Here is a 21,436-nt window from a genome sequence, read left to right as displayed (position 1 = left end):
GGGATCACAATGTAGTTTTAAGTCACACTGTGGTTTCAATGATAAATATCAGATACAGGATAAGAGAATGAACACCAAGTCTTTGACCTTGCCTTCATGAACTCTATCAAAGTATTTAATACCACTACTGGACATGCATTCTGGTAGATACTGTTTGGCTATACAAAAATGACTATTGGATAATTTCTATGATACTTGCTATCTGCCAAGATGGGTGTATTGTCTAGTAGACTAGGATTGGTTTTGAGGCTCCCAAATATGACCCCAAGATCCTCTACAAAAGTTTGGTTTGTTCTCCTACCTCACTGGAGTACAGCAATTAAAGACCATTTCAAATGAAAAGACAAAATAGAAGGTAGTAGTAGCAACAGATAGAGCAAAGTGTTGGGTAGGCTCAGAAATGAGATGACTTTTGTTGAGCAAAGTCTACAGATCATGAATTTTAGGCAGATTTGCAAATAAGGATAGCACATGCTCTGTAAATAGCAGCTGTTGCCACAAGCCAAAGGGCAATATTTACATGAATCCTGAAGCAAGGTCTATGGACCAAGCATTGACCTTTCCAGCCAAACTCATTACTTGGTAGCACTTTCAGCCATGTCATCCTGAAAAGGAAGGATCACATTATACACATATGGAAAATTACCAACACACAAATATGTTCTGGCCCTCAAATGAATTTCTAACTTATTTTTTTTGGAACTTGAAACACATGTTTTGAAAGAAAAGGTATTACAAACGGATGTGAGTTTCCCAGATTTCCTCTAAGAGTGCATTTAGCCCAAGGTGTAACTGAAATACTATGCATTGGAAATGAGAAATACAGTGGAATAAAGTATCTTTGTAAGCAGGAACACACCAATACATAATAAATATTTACTAACCCTTTTTTCTTTGAATCCCCAGGCAAGGAAAGGGGAATTATATCCTTCCATAGCTTCAGTTTCATGAAAAAGAAATCTTTCATTACACTTTCTAGAAGGATCCTTTTCAAGTCAAGTGGATACGTACATCCTTGTCTTTTAGTGCTTCCTGGACTTCCCTATGAAACAAGTCTTAATGACTGAGGAGACTGAAAAGGTGGTGGTGAAGGGGTAGGATATCTAACTGGAAGTCTCAAGCTTTTATGTGGAGAGAGTTCAAACTCTGCAGTTCATTCCTTAATACATCTGCATATTTTACAGAAAAAATAGTGTTTCAAATGATCAGTTAAGTGGTTTAATTCCATCCCACTTTTTGATTAAGGTTGATGTTCCAGAAATACAAACCATTGTTATATATGCTACACACACACACACACACACACACACACACACACACACACACACCCATTGGATACTACACATGTGTACTTCAGGATGAGAAACAAGGGCAAATGATAAAAATAATGAAAGTAAAATCAGAGCAAAGCTATCACTACCAGTCTCAGTGACACACTCCTTCAGTCACCACTGTCTTGCTCTTTGCCTCTAAAAACCTGTGTGCAAAACCAGTCCCTGGACAGTATCTCACACCTCTTTACACTAAGGTTTAAATGACCAATAGTAGGTAAAATGTCACAAGGATTTTGCATATGAAGCAGTCACAACTTTAAAACAGAGAGGAATTTAGGCTATTATTCCCAGGAAAAAGGGATATATTTGGGGGGCAATTGTGTGCTTTCCTGCTATTCATAGAAATCACATTTGATTTTAGTTGGTAATTTAGGAAGGTGTGTTGAGGGAAATTAATCATGATTTGTTTACACTTTGAAAAGTATTTGCTTCATTTTGGAAATTGTAGATTTTGTGATTGTTGTTTGGTATACTATTTTCCACCTGTTTTGCTATCTTTCGTCTGTAATGATCAAAATCTAGAAAGATGTAAACCTTCCCATGATTGATCAAAATAAATGGTGAGGAGAAATAGAAACAATAATATTTAATAATTGACATTTGCCTACTGTCCCACCCTTTACAAAATGCTTTTATATCCATGATTATGCCTATTATTGGTGTTTAATTACTACTTAATAATGGGGATACAAAAAGAACACATACCAAAAAACTCACGGTAATTTAATCCAATTACTAATATTGGGTTTCTACCATGATTTGCCCCAGGTTCTCTGAGGCCCTTGACCTTGTCCCCCACGCAACGAGTTTTAAAATTCAGCGGTGATGGCAACAGAAGGGCTCCTGCACTTTGGCCATCTGAGAAGTATCAGAGTTGCAAATAGAGCAAATATACATAAAACCCAAGTGTCACGCTTTGCCTTGTAAGAGAATGTTTGCAGCTATAATCAAGAGATTCAAGGAATGCTTCTCTTTCTGCAGAATTTCCAAAGGTGGGAATAGCACCACCAATACCCCTTTTGGAACCTGGGAAGGGGCAGTCCCCAGAGGGGTTCTCTGCTTTGCAAATAGTGAGACCTTTTACAGTGCAGTTACAAGCAGAGTAAAAGTTCTTTGTGCAAGAAGGGGAGAGCGCCCCGAGGTACAAAGAGCAGATTTAAGGGAAAGAGGATTCCTTCTGCACACATATGCGTGGGGAGCTCAGGCTGACTGTTGGGGGCGTGTGGGAAGGCAGATTTTTAGGGAGCCGCGGGCTTCTGGGTTCCCGCCTCCACCCCAGTCCGCGCCCCACACTCAGGCAACAGTTGGTCGTGCGGGGCCGGGCCCGGGCTCTTGGTGGGGAGGGGGAGTCTCGCGATCGTTGGGGGGGGGGTGGAGGAAGGGGGGAGGGTGACGGGGGGGAGGCCATGACGTAGGGTGGGTGGACGGAAGTGGGGCAGGGTTGAGGGTTATTTAAAGAAGGGGGGGGGGCTGAGCGAAGGGGTTGGAAGCGGAGTGATTCCCCACCCCTGCTCCATCTAGCTCTTTCCAGTGCAGCCACTGCCGCCGCCCAGGAGCTCTCGTCCCCTTCCTCGTTCCCGCTCCAACGCAATGGAGCCGGACACCGCTGCAGTGGCAGCCACCGTGGCAGCTGCTGATGCGACCGCCACAATCGTGGTCATAGAGGACGAGCAGCCGGGGCCATCCACCTCTAAGGAGGAGGGAGCGGCCGCCGCGGCCACCGAAGCCACCGTGGCCACGGAGAAGGGCGAGAAGAAGGAGGTAAATAGGAAGGGGGTGTGTGTGTAGTCAACAAATCCTGAGCCGGGCCCCTCCGAGGGGCCCAAGCCCTGACCTTTCAGCGCCGACAGGTACCGGCGGAGCTCAGCGGGGATGGGGGCCGCGGGCGCGCTGGGAGTGGGGGGCGGCGGAACAGTCTAGCATTCGCTCCCCTCCCCCTTTCCTCCATGCCGCCTGGAGGGCGGGGGCGGGGCTGGGCGCGGGCGCGGCGCGGGTCGGAGGGTGCCCGTTATCCCGGGGCTTGGGGGGCTTGGACGCCCCTCGACAGCCCTCGGCCCCATCCACATTCCCGGAACTGGGGTAACAGGGTGGGGGATGGGGTTGTGCAGGAAAAAGCCTCCGCCTCTCCCTCTCCTCTCGCTGGCTCCCTTTCCCCCCCTTCCCGTCGGCCTCTGCCTGGGAAATCTGGGCCCTTCAATCCCACACCCGCGCGAAAGGGGTTCTGCTGGGGCTTACAATTTTTTAATTTGAATTTCAAGGTGCTGGTGGTTGGGAGGCGGAGGACGGTAGGAGAGACTTTTATTTTTTTTGAATGGCCATGTCGGCCTTTTAGGTGGCAGCAAAAAAATCATCCCTTGTTCGTTTGGTCCCCGCCTGCTGAAGCGGGGGTGTCACCCCGAGAAAATGAGCTCTCCGCGTGCTACCCGCTCCCCCGCAATCCAGACCCCAAACTGAGGAACCGTGGACGCTGGCTTAGGAAAATTTCCAACGTGTGCACCCTCACCCTCTCCTGCCCCGCCCCCGACGGTATAGTGTTTCACTCCAGGGCCACCCAAATGGTCCCCCAATCCGGCCCCAAGCCTTCCAGGCTTCCGCCTCCCTCTCCTAGTGGGCGCTGCTGGCTCCTGGACACATGCAGGGTTTTTCTTTTTCTTTTGCTTTTTTTCTTTTTCTTTTTCTTTTTCTTTAACCCAGCGTCGCTAGGATGAGCTCCTGCTAACATACATAAAGGGACCACTCAGACACCTATTAAAGCCAAATCCAGAAAATATGTATTATCTCCATAAGGCATATTTCATATGGACCAAGACATGCAAATGAAACTATGAAACACGTTCAGAATAAAAAATAAGATGGGGTATAAGGATTGTTGATGTATAATTAAATTGTAGAATGGATCGTTTATAGGTAGATTTTTTTTTTTCCGTTTACGAGTAGACATCTCGCAATTAAAACAACGGTAGGTAATTAAAATTATGCTTTAGAGATCTCAAGTGGCTTTGTCTGAATTATTATATGGTACGATGCGACCAAATGAAAAGCTTTCGAAGGCAATTAACACCTTTTGCCGTGAATTAGTAATTTTAAATCCAGCATTTGTTTAAAGTGATATATTTTACTGTTACAAGGTTGACTAAACAGAAAGACAATTGTAGTGGTAAGTGAAAACCGTACAAAACATACACTTTTTAAGATCTATGTGGTACTTGAATCAGTAACATGGTATTGTAAAGATGGTTCAGATACGAAGTATCAATATAAAATCAAATGCTGGGGAATTCACCCATGAGTCTAGGTGCCTTTTATTCCCTAGACTGTGCAAATGTAAGGGATAAACTCTTTTGTATGGCAGTAAAGATTGTTGAATTTCCAGATTGTGTAAATTTTTTGAGTTGTGAAAAAATTGGGAATCAATAAAAAAAAACCTATGTAACAAACACTGAATTGATACGTATATTAATGAATTCTATAGCCTCATCAGAAGTCCTAATACTATCTCATTTGTCTGCTCAGCATCGGGAAGTGAAGTGTTGCATGGCAGGAACTTTCTGAATACCTTAAGTTGATTATTTTAGTCACCACATCTTTCATTTTTAATTTTTTTCTGAAAAATCTAAAGAGTACCAAATATCTACTTAAGTTCTTTCATGTGTATCATTTCATTCCTTTAATTAAAGTAATTTGGCACTCCCCCCACTCCATCTAAATAGATTGCTCACTACCTTGACTGCCTAAGTGATGGACTGAAAATGTAGATTAAACTTTCCTTCATGTTCATCAGTTACTGTACTCTGAAAGTGATACATAGGCATTTGAGATGTAGGAGGCTGTTCCCCCTCAATTAAATAACCACTTCCCGGCCATTTCCAGTATTGTGTTGATTTTGTAAAAAATTTTTAACTAGGCTCCATGCCCAACGCAGGGCTTGAATTTACAACCCTGAGATTAAGAGTCGCATGCTCTACGGACTGAGTTAGCCAGTGCCCCCAGTATTGTGTTGATTTCCTAAATGACTTTTCACTCGCCTCCTTCAATTGTCAGGTGTTAGCTATCATTTTTTAAAAACTTCATCTACTTTCATCAGAAAGAACATATGATAAAATGACATAGATGTAACAAAACCATTCAATCATTTAAAACAACTGTAAAAATACAAAATATAAAAATACAAGTGATGCAGCAGGGAGAGGGAAATAATTATGCCTGAATAGTAAGGAAAAGGGATGTTACTGCAGTGGAACTCCTCTTTTAGTCCTGGGCTTCTGCCATCCCTTCTTGCTGTTGACATTGTGCTTTCTTCTAAGTGATCTTTCCTGTGTCATTTGCTGTTGCTTTTATTCTCTGTAGTATGGCAAGTCAGATGATCAAACTTGCTAGAATTGTATATCAAGTAAAAGAAAATAGGCTCTGAGTAAGAGCATTTTTGTGATGCATAAAGTAGATGAGATTTGGTTGATTGACTTGTGACATTTAGCTACAGAAACGTATTTTTGTTTACGTTCTGGTTCTTGAGCTTAACTTGGTTTAAGTGACAGTGGATAACCTAACACTGGAAGTTGGAGTTGGTATTTTTGGTAATGAAAACATCAAGAAAAAGGTCATGGTCTCTAAGGGCATCTTGATGACCTTGTCCACATTCTCATGGCATCTAAACTACCAGATGATGAAATCCATAGGAAATTCATTAAAATATCCTTTTATGTTTTCTTGTAAAAGAAGTGTATTTTTGAAAACATATGCAAAGGAGAAGGTTTAGAAGGTAGGTATTTTAAAATTTGTTGTGGAAGATAGTGCCAATTAAGTAATTACCCACAGCTTTTAATAGCACTGCTTAAGATTAGGAATTTTAATTAGCATATAATTAAATTTTATGGTATTCTACCACAAGGTAGGCAAGAGTATTGAGTAAAGTTTTTTTTTTCTAATTAAAGCCTTAATTTTTCTATAAGCGAAGTCTTTGTCCCACACTATTAGATATATACTTGTGTATATGATGTGAAGTAATTTTCACTGTTTTGAAACTTGAAAACTAGACTTCATATAGCTTTTCAAGGAATGATAAAGGTGTGAATTTTGTTACCCAGTATTCCATTACTTGTTGCTTTGAAAATAAAATCAGATTTATAGTACATGGGACAGTTTGAAAGAGTGGGATTGAGGGGATTTTAGCAGTTTTCTATTCTTGTCCATCCAGGATTACATTCAAAACATCTCACATGGACGATATATATGTATGCGATGCTTAAATCAAGATGGCTATTATTTGGGTTAAGAATAACTGAACAATATCTGATCAGTGCTTCAAAGTAGAACACTGACCAGGGTCAAATTCCATAATCCTAGTTTGAATTGTCTTAAACTAGGAATTTCAGTAAATGTTAGAAGGCATATTCATTAACTATTGGAGCTATGTTTTTTTTTATGTTTAACATCACATTCTGTTTTTGATTTATGATCTAAGTTTTCAGGAACTGATTGACAAAAGCCATGATAAAATGGACGTAATTTCTGTAGTTTTCACAAACTGATTTGTGACTTGGGCAAAATCTGTGTTAAAACTGAAATACTCTCAGCTCTGATAGTAAACGGTAGATTTGTGTTTTTATTATTTCTCTATTTATTATAGGGAAGGAGGTATATTCTATATACCTAATTATATTTGCAAGCACAAGCTTATCTTTACAAAGGATAGTGTGCATGAAATAACCCCCAGATAATTTCAATATTTTGAAGAAGCTGATTTATGTTAGTTTTCACTAAATCACAACTTTTTAAATATCAAATGCTAATAGTTGATAGCCTTGAGAAACTGCTACAAAATATTTATGTAACAGGGTTTAAAATAGTTTTCTTTCCAGTTGGGAAAAATTAACATAAATCAAAAGTTTAAAACTGTATTGTGTTATTATTTAAATAGAAATTAACATGTATTACATTAAAAAGTTTAAATGTTCTTATTAGAATATGAAAACAATGAAAAAGTGTCTTTTCAGGAACAGAAACCATAGTCTCCTTCTGAAATTTTGGCTCGTTTCTATTACATAAAGATGTGTTTCTGAGAATTAATATTTACTTTCCTTGAATTCCTTGGTTTGTGGATGATAATATTACCATATTCTAGATTTTAAATCTATTCAGTGGTTCTGTACTTTCTTATGCTTGAAATTAAAAAATAGATGAAATGGCTCAATGTTTCACCTTTTGGTGTTTATTTTAATTAATGTTCTTTCTCTAGCTTTTATAATACAGATTTTTTATTGGACCCCAGGTGCACAGAACTGGATTAATCATAAGCCCTGCTTCATGACATGCTCTCATCATTGGTCTATGTGTGGCCCATGTTGATTTATTTATTTAGTATTTAATTACTTTTTACTTTCTTCAAATGACAGTGTCGACCATTTTTAAGATCTTGCTTTGCAATTTGATGGCTTATTTTTTTTTGAAATTCTAGAAAAATGTTTCTTCATTTCAACTCAAACTTGCTGCTAAAGCTTCTAAATCTGAAAAGGAAATGGACCCAGAATATGAAGAGAAAATGGTAAATATATTCCTGGGTTGATCATGAATAATGTAGTTGATTTTTTGTCATTGAACTGTAGTTGGCACCCAATATTAACATTAGTTTCACTGTACTTGATTTTTATTGAGGAGATGTGAAAGATTAAAATGACACATGTTCATATATAATGAATACAGGATCATAGATTTTAGAATTGGAAAGTAATTTAATAATAAATCCATCATAATAGATTTTGTTGAATAAATGAATCTCGTTTTCAGATGAGAAAATAAGGAGCAGAAAAACTATATGAAATAGTTGGGAACAGAAACCACATCTCTTCACTGTTGTTCAGCACTCTTTATCTCATAATAAGATGCTTTATGCTAGAAATATTGTATCCACTAAGTGAAAATATCAGTGGGAATATCAGTATGGCTGAAAGAAATCAGGTCACAGAGCTGGACTGATATTTTTTTTCTCCCTCTGTTCTTGCTTTGGATATTTGAATGAATGTTACATATTATGAGACATGTAATACAGTAACACTTTCTCTGGAGGAGAGGACATTTTCCCAGTACATGAAACTGTTACGTATTTAAATAGTATAATCTTAATTATGCCACCTACTGCTTTGCTGTGTATTTCAAATTATTTAGTTTTTATTTACTAAAATCCATATCTTAACTTTCATTTTAACTAACCTTTTATGCCCTGGGATCTTTCAAAACCAGTGAACTTGGTTAATTCAAAAGAGAAATTTAACAAGTAGTTGGAACTGAATTTTTTTGTTGAGGGGTTGCTTTTGCAGTAATATTATAAAAATAAGTAGAAATGAAGTATTTTTTTGGTTGTTCATAGTGATTTTGCCATACTCCATGCCTTAATGTTTAAGGTCACATCTAACATAGACAGTTAATGTTTTAACAACTCTAAAAACAACATTCCAGTGAGGATAACATAAAATGGAAAAGTTTTGGCCTCCTTCCAGCTTCTGGTCTGAATGTTTGTCTAATTCTTGTGTTTATGTTAATGAACTCTTGTAAGTTTCTGGTATTATTAATTATGCATCCTTCATTAGCAATCAAATATTCCCTACCCTGTGGTCAGAAAGTGACTGGGAAATAAAAAATCATTTTCATTTTTTTTTCATCTAGAATAATATGTACATTTTTTGATCTTCTAAGATTTTTTAGTGAAGTTTTATTTCATTAATATGGTACAAGTTACATGACCTTTTACAATTTATTGAGAAATTATAGCACATATCAATTAAATTTTTTTAATGTTTATTTTTGAGACTCACACACACACACACACACACACACACACACACACACATACACACACACACAGAGTGTGAGCAGGGAGGGGCAGAGAGAGAGGGAGACCCAGAATCCGAAGCAGGCTCCAGGCTCTGAGCTTTCAGCACAGAGCCCGATGCGGGGCTCAAACTCACAGACAGGGAGATCATGACCTGAGCCGAAGTCGGACACTTAACCAACTAAGCCACCCAGGTGCCCCACATATAAATTTTTAATAGTTAATATATGTTAACTATTTTACTTATATGTGTATGTGTATTTTTCCCCCAAATCTTATAAATTCTTAAGAGATCAGTTTATGGTATATGTATATCAAAGCCAATAATTTATATTTCTGCATTTAGGATATATTACATATTATGATGCTTTATTTTGTTAACTAGGAAAAGAAAATTATTATGGTTTGGAAAGAGGATTTGCTTTCTGACCCTGACTCTTTAAGCAGGGTACTTCTTTTTTTTTAATGTTTGCTTACTTTTGAGAGAGAGAGACAGCATGTGTGTGCACGCTTGTGCGTTGGGGAGGGGCAGAGAGAGACAGAGACACAGAATCCGAAGCAGGCTCCAGGCTCTGAGCTATCAGCACAGAGCCCAATGCGGGGCTTGAACTCACAGAGCCATGAGATCATGACCTGAGAAGTTGGATGCACAACAACTTAACAGACCGATCCACTCAGGTGCCCCAGCAGGATACTTCTTATTGGGGCATTTACTTCTGTTAGATCACTTGGTTTCTATTCAGAGTATCTGAAAATGCCATTTTTCAAATTTAGGTGCTTATTAGCTGTGGGAACTTGAGCAAGTTAGTTACCCTCTCGGTACTTTAGTTTTATCACCTGTAAAATGGACATAATATTAGTGTCTACCTCATAGGTTTATTAAGAGAATTAAATGAGTTAGCATGTTTAAAGTGCTTAGAACATAGTACAAAGTAAGGACAATGTAAGTGTTTGTTAAATAACTTCGAGCAAATAAAAAAGAAAATCATTACTTTTTCTTTTGTGCATTAGAAAGCAGACCGAGCAAAGAGATTTGAATTTTTATTAAAGCAAACAGAACTTTTTGCACATTTCATTCAACCGTCAGCACAGAAATCTCCAACATCTCCTCTGAACATGAAATTGGGACGTCCTCGAATAAAGAAAGATGACAAGCAGAGCTTAATTTCTGCTGGAGAGTATGTTGGCATCTCTCTCTATTTTCTTCCCTCTTTCCCTCTCTTCCTCCTGTCCCCCCTTCTCCCTCCTTATACTCTCATTTCCTCTTCACTTATTCAGTATAATTCTATGTTCAAAAAATAAGGTTATTGTCAGTGTAAATAAGTTTTGGAGGCAACATGTTTTTCTCACTAGAAATCAGTAAAAATGTAGGCCGGTTCTACCACCTTCTAAGCAAGACCTTAAGTAACTCATTTTCTTTTCATGAAGATACTAGCGATGTATACTGACTTCATTGACACCTTAACATTTGTGTTGAACATAAAGGTATTTCTTTTCATTTCAGCTACCGCCACAGGCGTACGGAACAAGAAGAAGATGAAGAGCTACTCTCAGAGAGTCGGAAAACATCTAATGTGTGTGTTAGATTTGAGGTGTCACCTTCATGTAAGTACCTCATCATGTTTGCGTTTTTTTTCCCAATTTGATTTTAGAAAAAATTTACTTGATTATATTAATAAAAGTATGAGGCATCTTGATTTCTTTTTTAGATGTGAAAGGAGGACCATTGAGGGATTATCAGATTCGAGGGCTGAACTGGTTGATCTCTTTGTATGAAAATGGAGTCAATGGTATCTTGGCAGATGAAATGGTAAGGAGATGATAGCTAAAAACAGGATCTCAGTTATCAATTTTTTTTTTTGTAAATTTGAAGTGCCTGAGCTATATTGCACCCCTGAGGTCTGGAGGCTAATTGCTTTATTTAGTTATAATGTAAAAGGCATTTGTAGAGTCTAGGATTGTTTACACTTTCACAGGCTACATAATTCTTAGTGTGATTTCCTCAAATGGTTTTAAAAAACCTCCTTGTACTTTTGTTTTTATTTATACTTTGGCTTCCAGGAAGCTCAGAGCCAAAATGAATGCCAAAATGGAGCACCTGTGTAATGTAATGGTTGGCCCATTGTGTCTTTTGTGTCTTTTCCTATTCAATACCTTCTAATCTTTCCCTGGCCCTTCTTTATATCTATTTTACCATTAATTTACATTCCATGTTTTCACTGTAGGCCACCTGAAACATGTTTTCTTTGTAGGCTACCTGAAATCCTTTTGGTAATGAGGTGGGGTATATAAACCAAACACTAAATGAGTGAATGAATAGACCAGACAATAAATGATGAAAGCATGAATGAATAAATGTAAATGCCTCAATGTGTGAGCAGTGAGAAAGTGAATAGATGGAAAAAAAAAGTAAAGAGCAATGTTGAGTTCTGACCTAGCAGAATACCAGGTAGGGCCTGGGAAGTAAGCTAAGGAGTGATGGACATATAAATAAAATGACCAAAGAGAAAAAGTAAGTCCATTGAAGATGCTAATTCAGCAGATTGGGGGAGTATATGAAGACTTAGATTGGTATTTTAAGACAAAATAAGTTAAATGTGATTTAAGAGAGGACTGGGGGGAGTTCTAGATCTATATGACCCAGTGATATTCCTATTTATGAAACTCTGGAGCCATTATTGCAATCACTCTTCTCCAGAAGAGCCACATGACTGTTTATGCTCTATAACATGTAGTGTAGTAATGATCCCATAGATGCTAAGCAACTGTTAGGTGTGTGGCAGGAGGTCCTTTAAAATCAAGGGTCTGTAGCTCCTTATATTTAGTATTCTGGGTTGGAGACTACAATTAGCTCAGGAGGGGAGGAGCTTGGTTAATTGGATAGCAGAAAGACCAGGATTATTTGCCCCAAGCTCTTCTTGACTGCAGCCTTTAAACATGAAGGATCTGAAGATCCTTCATATTGAATTTATGCTGACACCAGGTACTTTTTATTAAAAAAGGGAAAGATACTTTAAGGAGTATAGAAAATTTGGAAAAAAAACAAGACAAAAATTGAAAGTAAATTATAATTATGCTACCCAGAAATAACCACAGTTGACATTTTGGCATCTTTTATTTTAGCATTTTAATTCTGGATGTATTTATTTTATATAGTTGAGATCATATTGTACATATAATTTGGTATTCTGATTTCTTCACATTCATACATATTTTCTGCATAATTCAAATATTTGTAAAAATAATTGTTAATTACTGTATAATAATCCTGGAGAGTTACCATAATTCTGTTAATATCCTCCCTTATTGCTGGTCATTTGGACTGATGTATATAGTATATATTGGTTGATACACGTGTATATGGTACATAATAATGCTGTTGTGAGAACCCTTGTAATTTACTTTTTCTGTACCTTTCAAATTATTTCCATAGGATTCCTAAAAATGGAATTGCTTGATTAAAGAATTTTAAGTATTTTAAGGTTTTGATGCATCTTATTAAGTGAAATATTAGGATAAACCCTATAAAAATAGTTTTGAGCCTAGGTTTATAAAAGAAAATATATACCTTGCATAGAGATAAAGCCAGAAACTGTTTTAAAAGGCCACACAGCATAGGACATCATTCCCTTCCTCATGGGTTAGGTGGTGGGTTCATGGTGTTCAGTATGTTTTTTATTTTTACTTATTTATTTTTAAATGTTTACTTATTTATTTATTTTGAGAGAGCGAGAGAGAGTGCATACACATGGGAGAGGCAGAGAGAGAAAGGGAGAGAGAGAATCCTAAGCAGGCTCCATGCTCTGCACAGAGCTGGATGCCGGTCTTGATCCCCTTATCATGAGATCACTACCTAAGCTGATATCAAGAGCTGGATGCTCAGCTAACTGAACCACCCAGTCTCCCCTGTTCAGTATGTTGTTTTTTAAAAAGTCTACTGGACTAGGTGATCTCTAAGGCCTTTTCTGGCTGCAGAGTTCTTTCATGTTTTGTTCTTTTATGGTTCCATAGGTCTTCAAAGGTGTGAGATGCAAGTACAGAGCTACAAGCCCCTTGAGATGCATAGTCTGAATATTTCATGCCTGGGCTGTAATAATGTTGGGGACAATGGGAAAGAAAGACTGGTATTGAAGCAGGCTGGTATTTGAGTGTGAAACACATACACACAAAATTCCCTAATTTTGCCACTAGAAAAAATTATGAAGTATGCTACTTGCTCCTTTAAGAGGAGCAACAAAGCAACTTTCTGCCTGCAAGTTCCTGGTTTCTTTTTGTGCACACAGTAAGTACGAATTGGTATGGTTATTCACTTAAAAAAAACAAAGGTCTTTAAAATTTTTCCCCATGTGAGCTAGTTGGCAAATGTCTTTGTTATTACTAACAAAATGTTTCATTAAATAAACATTTATGGATTTTTTTCTTTGTAACGATAATGCAGGGTCTTGGTAAGACTTTACAAACGATTGCTTTGCTTGGTTACCTGAAACATTACCGAAACATTCCAGGACCTCACATGGTTTTAGTTCCAAAGTCTACTCTATACAACTGGATGAATGAATTTAAACGATGGGTCCCATCTCTCCGTGTTATTTGTTTCGTCGGAGACAAAGATGCAAGAGTAAGTGAGAAACTGATTTAAAGAGGCAATCAAGAATAACATCATTTCTGGGGTTAAGTTTTATACAAATACCATAAAAGACATTTAAGTTGACTGCTACTAGTAAATAACACATTGTGCTTACTCTATGTTAGGCTCTGTTGTAAATGCCTTTAATATATTAATTAATCCAACACTCCTGTGAAGTAGATGTGTTACCTATTAATAACACGCAATCACTTTTATTATGCTTATCTGCATTTACTTTTAACTGGCACATTAACATCAGCTTTTTTGAGTTGCATTTTAAATCACTTTTTATTAAAAGAAATCATCATTGACAGTATATCTTATCAGTGACTCATCAGTTGTATTATTTTGACACCAAAAATATATACCTTTATATGACTTAATTTTTATGTTTAAATTTTTAATTTTTTAACTTTGATTTGGTATACATGCACACACTTGTGCATAGATGCACACATGAATGGGGCCTTTTCTATTCATACAGAGAGCCTGTGTTTTGTATTTCTGCAAAGGCACAGCTTTCAGTTTTGCTCTTTGAATAGAAAAATACATACCTGCATACGTTCTTAGGTATTGGAAATGCTGGGCTCTTGCTTAAATTAGCCATTTGTCAATTTAGTAGGCTACAATGATTTTAGGACTGTAGAATTAATCTAAAAGAAATAAATTATGCAAAAATATAAAAATGAATAATCAGCTTAGAAAGCATATTATTAAACTTTGCCTTTATTTCGCCTCCAGAGGACATAGTTTAGAGAAAAGATTTATTCTATTTTTCGTATTTAGATAGGTTATCAAAAGATATCCTCAAAAGAATGGTAGCATAATGAATTATGTAATTTTATTCTTAACATTTTGCTTGCAGAAAAATTACTTAAATTTATTTAAATTCAGCTTATAAATAATTTAAGTATTGAAATACTGAGCTCATAAATTTAGAATTACAGGCTTGATTCTTCCTTATGCTTAATATTTCCCAGTGGCAAATTAGTCACTTAGAACCCTTTTCTGATCACTGCTGTTACTTAATGTAATATCATTCCTTAAAAAACTTTGTATTTCTGAAGTATTGATTTTTGTTTGAAAGTATTTCTCTAAGATCATAAAGAAAAAGAAATATGTGCACTTGTGTTTTCATATGTCTCAATAAAACTGTGTCAGTCGTTTTCCCCTATATTATACGGAATCCAAGGATTTCATGAAATATTTCAGGGAGTTTTTTTTTTTTTCTCTCTCTGGGAGTTTTAAAGGAAGAATGCTTGTATTTAATTTGTGACTGCCCTATCTCTACCCCATGAGTGGCTGAGATTTTACTAGTGGCTTCAAAAATTTTTTAATCTTGAAAACCAGTCTTCAAAGTCAGTGCTTTTCATATTGCCAGTCATTAATATTGCAAATTTGTGTTGGTGTGGACAACAATAAAAAAAAAATGAGAATAGAATAGAAAATAGAGTGTTTCGCACATGGTAGGGATATGTATTGCTCATTTTTTAAGTATTGCAACCTGGGTGCCTGGGTAGCTCACTCGGTTACTCATCTGATTCTTGATTTTGGCTCAGGTCATGATCTCCCAGTTTGTGAGTTCGAGCCCTGCATCAGGCTCTGCACTGACGCCGAGGGGCCTACTTGGGATTCTCTCTCTCCCCCCTCTGTATCCCTACCCCACTTGCTCTCTCTCTCAAAATAAATAAATAAACTTAAAAACATTTTTAAAAAAGGATTGCAACCTAAAATATTATTTTATTGTGGGCCATGGGCAAAGAGTTTGTGGAATGGTAATTATTAATTACATAAATAATGTACTATATTCAGCACTTACAGATTGGTGTTAGAATGTATAGAGAAAATCCAGATAATTATTAAAAAATTTTTTTTAACATCTATTTTTGAGTCAGAGAGAGACAGAGCACAAGTTGGGGAAGGGCAGAGAGAGAGGAAGACACAGAATCCGGAGCAGGCTCCAGGCTCTGAGCTGTCAGCACAGAGCCTGATGCAGGGCTCGAACCCACGAACCGTGAGATCATGACCTGAGTCGAAGTCAGATGCTCAACTGACTGAGCCACCTAGGCACCACCCAGATAATTATTTATAGACAAATTTGAATCTTGATACCACATGGGATAGATACAATGTGTTTTTATAATTTCCTGGCTTTCTGTAAATATTTTATGAGGTCAGTGTTTTACTAATAAAAAATTTGATGTAAGTTACCACAGGTATTTGATTGAGTTGGGAAATTCTTAGTAATACTTCTGACCCAGTTTGACACTAATGTAGTCCTGCAGTATATAGAGGTGTGAATCCCAAAAATGGTTTTTTAGTTGTTTTCTATTTTTTAAGTAGGCTTCACGCCCAATGTGGGGCTTGAACTCATGAGCCTGAGATCAAGAGTTGCATATTCTACCAACAGAGCCAGCCAGGCGCCCACCAAACATGGTTTTTCCTTCCTTTTCCACTTCAGAGACATCAAAGATCTTGGACCTGGAAACGGAAGATCTGGTTTTAGTTCTGGCTTTGCTATTGACCGTGTGTGACATTGAGTGACAATTGAAGGGCCTTCATTTTGTCACCTATAAAAGAGCTTTTGGATTATGTGATGTTCAGTGTTTTGTTACACAAATTTCAAGGCAGAGCTAATATAAATTAAAAATATATGTGTGTTCCGTGAAACTGTAGGAGTTTCAAAACTGAGTGTTTCAAAAAAATCAAACAAAGATAAGGTGTTTGCAAGACCAAATGGAGTCTGGCATCCTGGTTCTCTTTATTTTGCCTCCAATTCTGTAATGTCTTAATTAACTTTTTAAATATGACCACTTCCCAGAGTGCAACTGGGATCTCTACAAAGGCCTTTTTTCTGTCCTCTACTTCAGTCCAGACAATCCTTTTAGATATCAGGGCACTCGGTAAATATTTGTTGAATGAGTCCACAGTGTGTTTGGTGCATAACTGTGAGTTTATGAAATAATGAGTTTGCAGTGAACAGTTAATTTTGTTTATGCACTGTAATTTCATATTTACAGTACTAATCAGAACCTTCTCAATATAGATTTGGCTGCTCCCTGTTAACTTCTATGGTTTTATTTTGACCCATACATAACATCTGAAATTCAGTTCATACAAGTTAAAAATGCTCTCAGTCAACTTGGCTACTATGTTGGCCACTGCCTATGAAGATTTAGAAGATTTAAAAATAGTTTTAAATAGTCTCACTGTCTTAAATAGCCCTCTGTACTAGATAGAGCAAGTCCTCTTTATAAGATCATATTTGTAGTCTTACAACAATATCAGGGAATTCACAAAAGCATTAATGGGCTTTCATGACCCCTTAACAAAATATATGACTCATTCCTGTTAGAAATGGAAGGAACATAAAAGAGATCAAAAGGTGGAAATCATTCATGTATATTGAGTTCTTTTCATTTGTTGAAACTGTGTTGGTAATAGTTGGTAGTGCTTTGACCTTAGTAAGAACATGCTTTTCAGAAAGCAGTTTACTTTGCTCCTGTCTTTTTGGACCATTTGTTGTATGAAGAGAGCTTAATATCTGTCATCTGGTGATACGAACTTTTCCAGTTCATTGAATATGTTGTACTCGGTTAAGGGAAGCCTTTGCTTCTCTTTTGTTGATATTAGTATGCCACCCAGATAATGTGTCTTTGGGATTTGGTTTTCCTGTCTTTAAAATGGATGACACCAAATGGTTTTCCTATCTTTAAGATGGATGAGACCAAATGATTCTGAGGGCTCTTAGAATTATTAGTATTTTCTTGATGCTTTAATTCTGTGATCATCATGTCAGTGTATTCTAATATAAAGAACTTTATTTTGCATTAGGCTGCTTTTATTCGTGATGAAATGATGCCAGGAGAATGGGATGTTTGTGTTACTTCTTATGAGATGGTAATTAAAGAAAAATCTGTATTTAAAAAGTTTCATTGGCGATACCTAGTCATTGATGAGGCTCACAGAATAAAGAATGAAAAATCTAAGGTAAGCCAGTTTTCAATATCATTGTTAAACTTTTCTTTTAACTAACCATGTCCGTTTATTACTTCTGTGTATTCAAAAGAAAAAATGTGATGGAAGATTGTGATTTTATTCACAGAATATGAATGAAAATCCATTTTAAAAATGATTTGAAGTTTAAATTATTGAATATGAGACAAATGAAAATTGAACACAGTTTTTAATGTAAAGAAAATAAGGTGTTCATTTTCTATACCTGTTGCAGTCTAACTCTGTTAAGCTACAGTATTTTAATATTTTGGTAATATTTGTGTACCAGAGGCATTTGCATTGATTTTTATTGAGGAGCCTTCTACCTTATGTGTATTCATAAGGATTAGAAACAATAATTTCCTGGAATTACCTGATTTGTGTGAGTTAGAGCATGGTGTAAATTTTGAAAAATACCACTATTTCTTGCTATTCAACTCCATCAACAATAGGAAAAGCATCGATTATTATGATTACTGGGCTACTTTGGGAGAAACAGGGACAGAACTGGAGCAAAACCACCAGGCAGATCATACTAACTTCAAATTGAGACTAATACCTTATAAAAGGATGCATGTTAGAGAATAATTGTTTAAGAGCATTATAAAAATATGCATTTGTATTGATAAGATTACTGTTCTTTTATGCTTTGTGCTTTAATTTTTATAGTCTTATATTTAGAAAGTTAAGATATCAGGGAAAATGGGCTCAACTCTGGTGCTTAGAAATTGTCACCAGCCTTTGAGGCACCTGGGTGGCTCAGTTGGTTGAGCATCTGACTCTTGATCTCAGCTCAGATCTTGATCTCAGGGTTGTGAGTTCAAGCCCTGCATTGGGTTCTGCACTGGGTGCGAAGCCTACTTTAAAAAAAATTGTTACCAGGCCAAGTTAGAACTTGGCTAGGTATGTGGATGAACATGATTGGCAGGGAGAAAGATGTTATTGTGTTAAGTGACTAGCCTGGATTCCATGGAGTTCTGACTGTTTCTGTGGACCCAAAATAGACCAAATAAGTTTTTTAAAGTGAGGGAGGGGTGTCAGGTAGGACTATGATTTGCGTTCTTATAAGTGTAGAAATGCCTAGAATATTTTGTTCAGTTGTGACTCACTGTGGCAGTGTCACCTGAACTAGGATATTTTTCTATAGAAAGATAATTTTCAAGATTTATTAAAAAAATGCATTGGTTGGATAAAGAACTCCGGATGTTGAGCATTCTTACAAATGAAATAATGTTAACAGAACTATTATTTTTTTCTAGCTTTCAGAGATTGTTCGTGAGTTCAAGTCAACTAACCGCTTGCTCCTAACTGGAACACCTTTGCAGAATAACCTGCATGAACTCTGGGCATTACTCAACTTTTTATTGCCTGATGTCTTTAATTCTGCAGATGTAAGTTTAAGTCCTATGTTTTAAGTACAGTCTTCTTATGTTCACAGATCTCTTTTCCAATCATAGAATATAGATAAAATTTATAGTTCTTTTTTCATTTGTAACTGTTTATCTGTGTGTTTTGGTGTTCTCAGAAAAAAAGCTCTTAAGCACAAATTTTTCAAATGGGGATATTTAGAGAAATGATTTTCTTTTCTTTGAGATTATTCTGCCTTTTAAACTTTGCCTATATCTCCTTGTTACCACAACTTAAGATATGAGATAGGCTGAGTTCATAACAGCAAGCTCAAAATTTTCTTTGAAAGGGCTTTCTACATACTAGGTTGGCAGGTGGAGTCTTTAAAATGATCTTTGATTATTGTAGTCATTAATATTTGTGAGTACTGAAGAGCTCATAATGTGTGATTCGAAAAACAACATATTTTGTAAATGTATGATTTACATTGTTTTTATCATTAACACAAGGTTATGCTAGTGCAGCAAACCGAATTGAACGATTTAAGGACTTTTGGAGCTTTCCTCATTAGTGCTATTAATTGATAATAAAAAGTACCAAGTTCAGCTATCCATTGGTTTGTATACCTTATATTGCTTTTGTTCATTTTTATTGTTTGTGTAAAAGTTTCATTATTATTATGTGCCTTCAATTTTATATTCTCACTCCTACTCTAACTCTTTAACTGGATATAATACTACTATGGTGTGGGGAAGCCTCATAAAAGTCTTATAAGGAAACCCTGCTGGCGGAGTTCCTGTATCATGGAATTCAAATTTTCTTAACTCATCCAGTATTTTAGCTATTTTCATAAGTAAATAATATTGACCATCATGGTTAATATATTTTTGAAAGTGCTTTTAAAATGAATTACTGCTGTATCACTGTATAAGAATTTATAGAATATTGAGTTTATTAAAACAAACAAACAAACACCTGTGTGCTTACTGCAGAATTTCCACCCCTCCACAGGACTTTGATTCTTGGTTTGACACTAAAAACTGTCTTGGTGATCAAAAGCTTGTGGAAAGACTTCACGCAGTAAGTAATAGACAAGAAAATTTAGTAATTAAATGTATATAACCCAGCTAGAAAACAAACGGCCGTAGAATCTGTTTGAACTTTTGGGTTTACCTCTTGGCTCAGTCTCACTGCTTCTCCCAACCTTTCTGACAGCCTCTTTGGGAAATGAACTCCATTATATTCTCAGCCTGTCTCAAGATGGCATCAGTATTTTTCTAGTTCCCCAATGCCACTTCTTGTTAAAATTAAAAAAAAAATTTAACATTTATTCATTTTTGAAAGAGCATGAGTGTGGGAGGGGCAGAGAGAGAGGGAGAGAGAATTCGAAGCAGGTTCCAGGCTCTGGGCTGTCAGCACAGAGCCTGATGCGGGGCTCGAACTCACAGACTGTGAGATCATGACCTGAGCCGAAGTTGGATGCTTAACTGACTGAGCCACTCAGGCGCCCCCTGCTTTTTTTTTAATTAAAAAAATTTTTAATGTTTGTTCATTTTTTGAGAGAGACACAGAGCACAAGTGGGGGAGGGGCAGAGAGTGAGGGAAATAAAGAATCCAAAGCAGGCTCCAGGCTCTGAGCTGTCAGCACAGAGACCAGCACGGGGCTCAAACTCACAAGCTGTGAGATCATGACCTAAGCTAAAGTGAGATGCCTAACAGACTGAGCCACCCAGATGCCCCCCCACCCATGCCACTTTTAAGCCACTGCTTTTCCACCATCATGTATAGAACTCTTCCTTTAAAGCTTAAGTTATGTTGCAGGTCCAACCTCTACCCATTCTCTTCTCTGTCATCTATTCATCCAGGTGACTCCCTCACATTTGTTAAAAACCAGTTTTCTGGGGCACCTGGGTAGCTCAGTCGGTTAAGCGTCTGAGTCTTGATTTCAGCTCAGGTCATGATCTCACGATTCGTGCGTTTGAGCCCTCATCAGGCTCTGCACTGGCAGAGCTCTCTCCCTCTCTCTCTGCCCCTCCTTTGCTCGCTCTCATTGTCTCTCTAAAATAAATAAACTTAAGAAAAGACAACAATTTTCCATTCTTTGATAACAACTTCTTATGTCCTTTTAACTCCTTCATTCCTGTTACTCCTGTACTTTGTTACCATACAGAGACCTCTAGTCCTTGGACCCCTGTTTTTCTCCCCATCCATTACCTCTTTTCTGTTGTTACTTTTTTCTTAAAAGTTTTTTAAAATGTTTATTTTGAAGTGAGGGGAGGTGCAGAGAGAGGGGGACAGAGGATCTGA

General features: G+C 37.1%; 1 protein-coding gene across 6 annotated transcripts in view; it reads left to right on the top strand.

Annotated features, from left to right (window-relative positions):
* The first annotated feature begins 2,752 nt into the window (after positions 1-2,752).
* Positions 2,753-21,436, top strand: part of SMARCA1 (SWI/SNF related, matrix associated, actin dependent regulator of chromatin, subfamily a, member 1) — a 71,627-nt gene continuing 52,943 nt past the window's right edge. For 5 of the 6 annotated variants that reach the window (XM_045473257.1, XM_045473261.1, XM_045473260.1 and 2 more), the window contains exons 1-9: positions 2,787-3,095; positions 7,789-7,875; positions 10,171-10,337; positions 10,664-10,764; positions 10,869-10,969; positions 13,598-13,777; positions 17,621-17,776; positions 19,042-19,173; positions 20,141-20,209. In XM_045473257.1, coding sequence (XP_045329213.1) covers positions 2,925-3,095; positions 7,789-7,875; positions 10,171-10,337; positions 10,664-10,764; positions 10,869-10,969; positions 13,598-13,777; positions 17,621-17,776; positions 19,042-19,173; positions 20,141-20,209 — 1,164 coding nt within the window. In that variant the 5' untranslated portion in view covers positions 2,787-2,924. Of the gene's footprint in view, positions 3,096-7,788; positions 7,876-10,170; positions 10,338-10,663; positions 10,765-10,868; positions 10,970-13,597; positions 13,778-17,620; positions 17,777-19,041; positions 19,174-20,140; positions 20,210-21,436 lie in introns of all 6 variants that reach the window. The other variant, XM_045473256.1, reaches the window with a different exon arrangement.

Source organism: Leopardus geoffroyi, chromosome X (assembly GCF_018350155.1).
Source record: "Leopardus geoffroyi isolate Oge1 chromosome X, O.geoffroyi_Oge1_pat1.0, whole genome shotgun sequence".
Taxonomy (NCBI): Eukaryota; Metazoa; Chordata; class Mammalia; order Carnivora; family Felidae; genus Leopardus; species Leopardus geoffroyi.
This window is presented reverse-complemented; position numbering and strand designations above follow the sequence as displayed.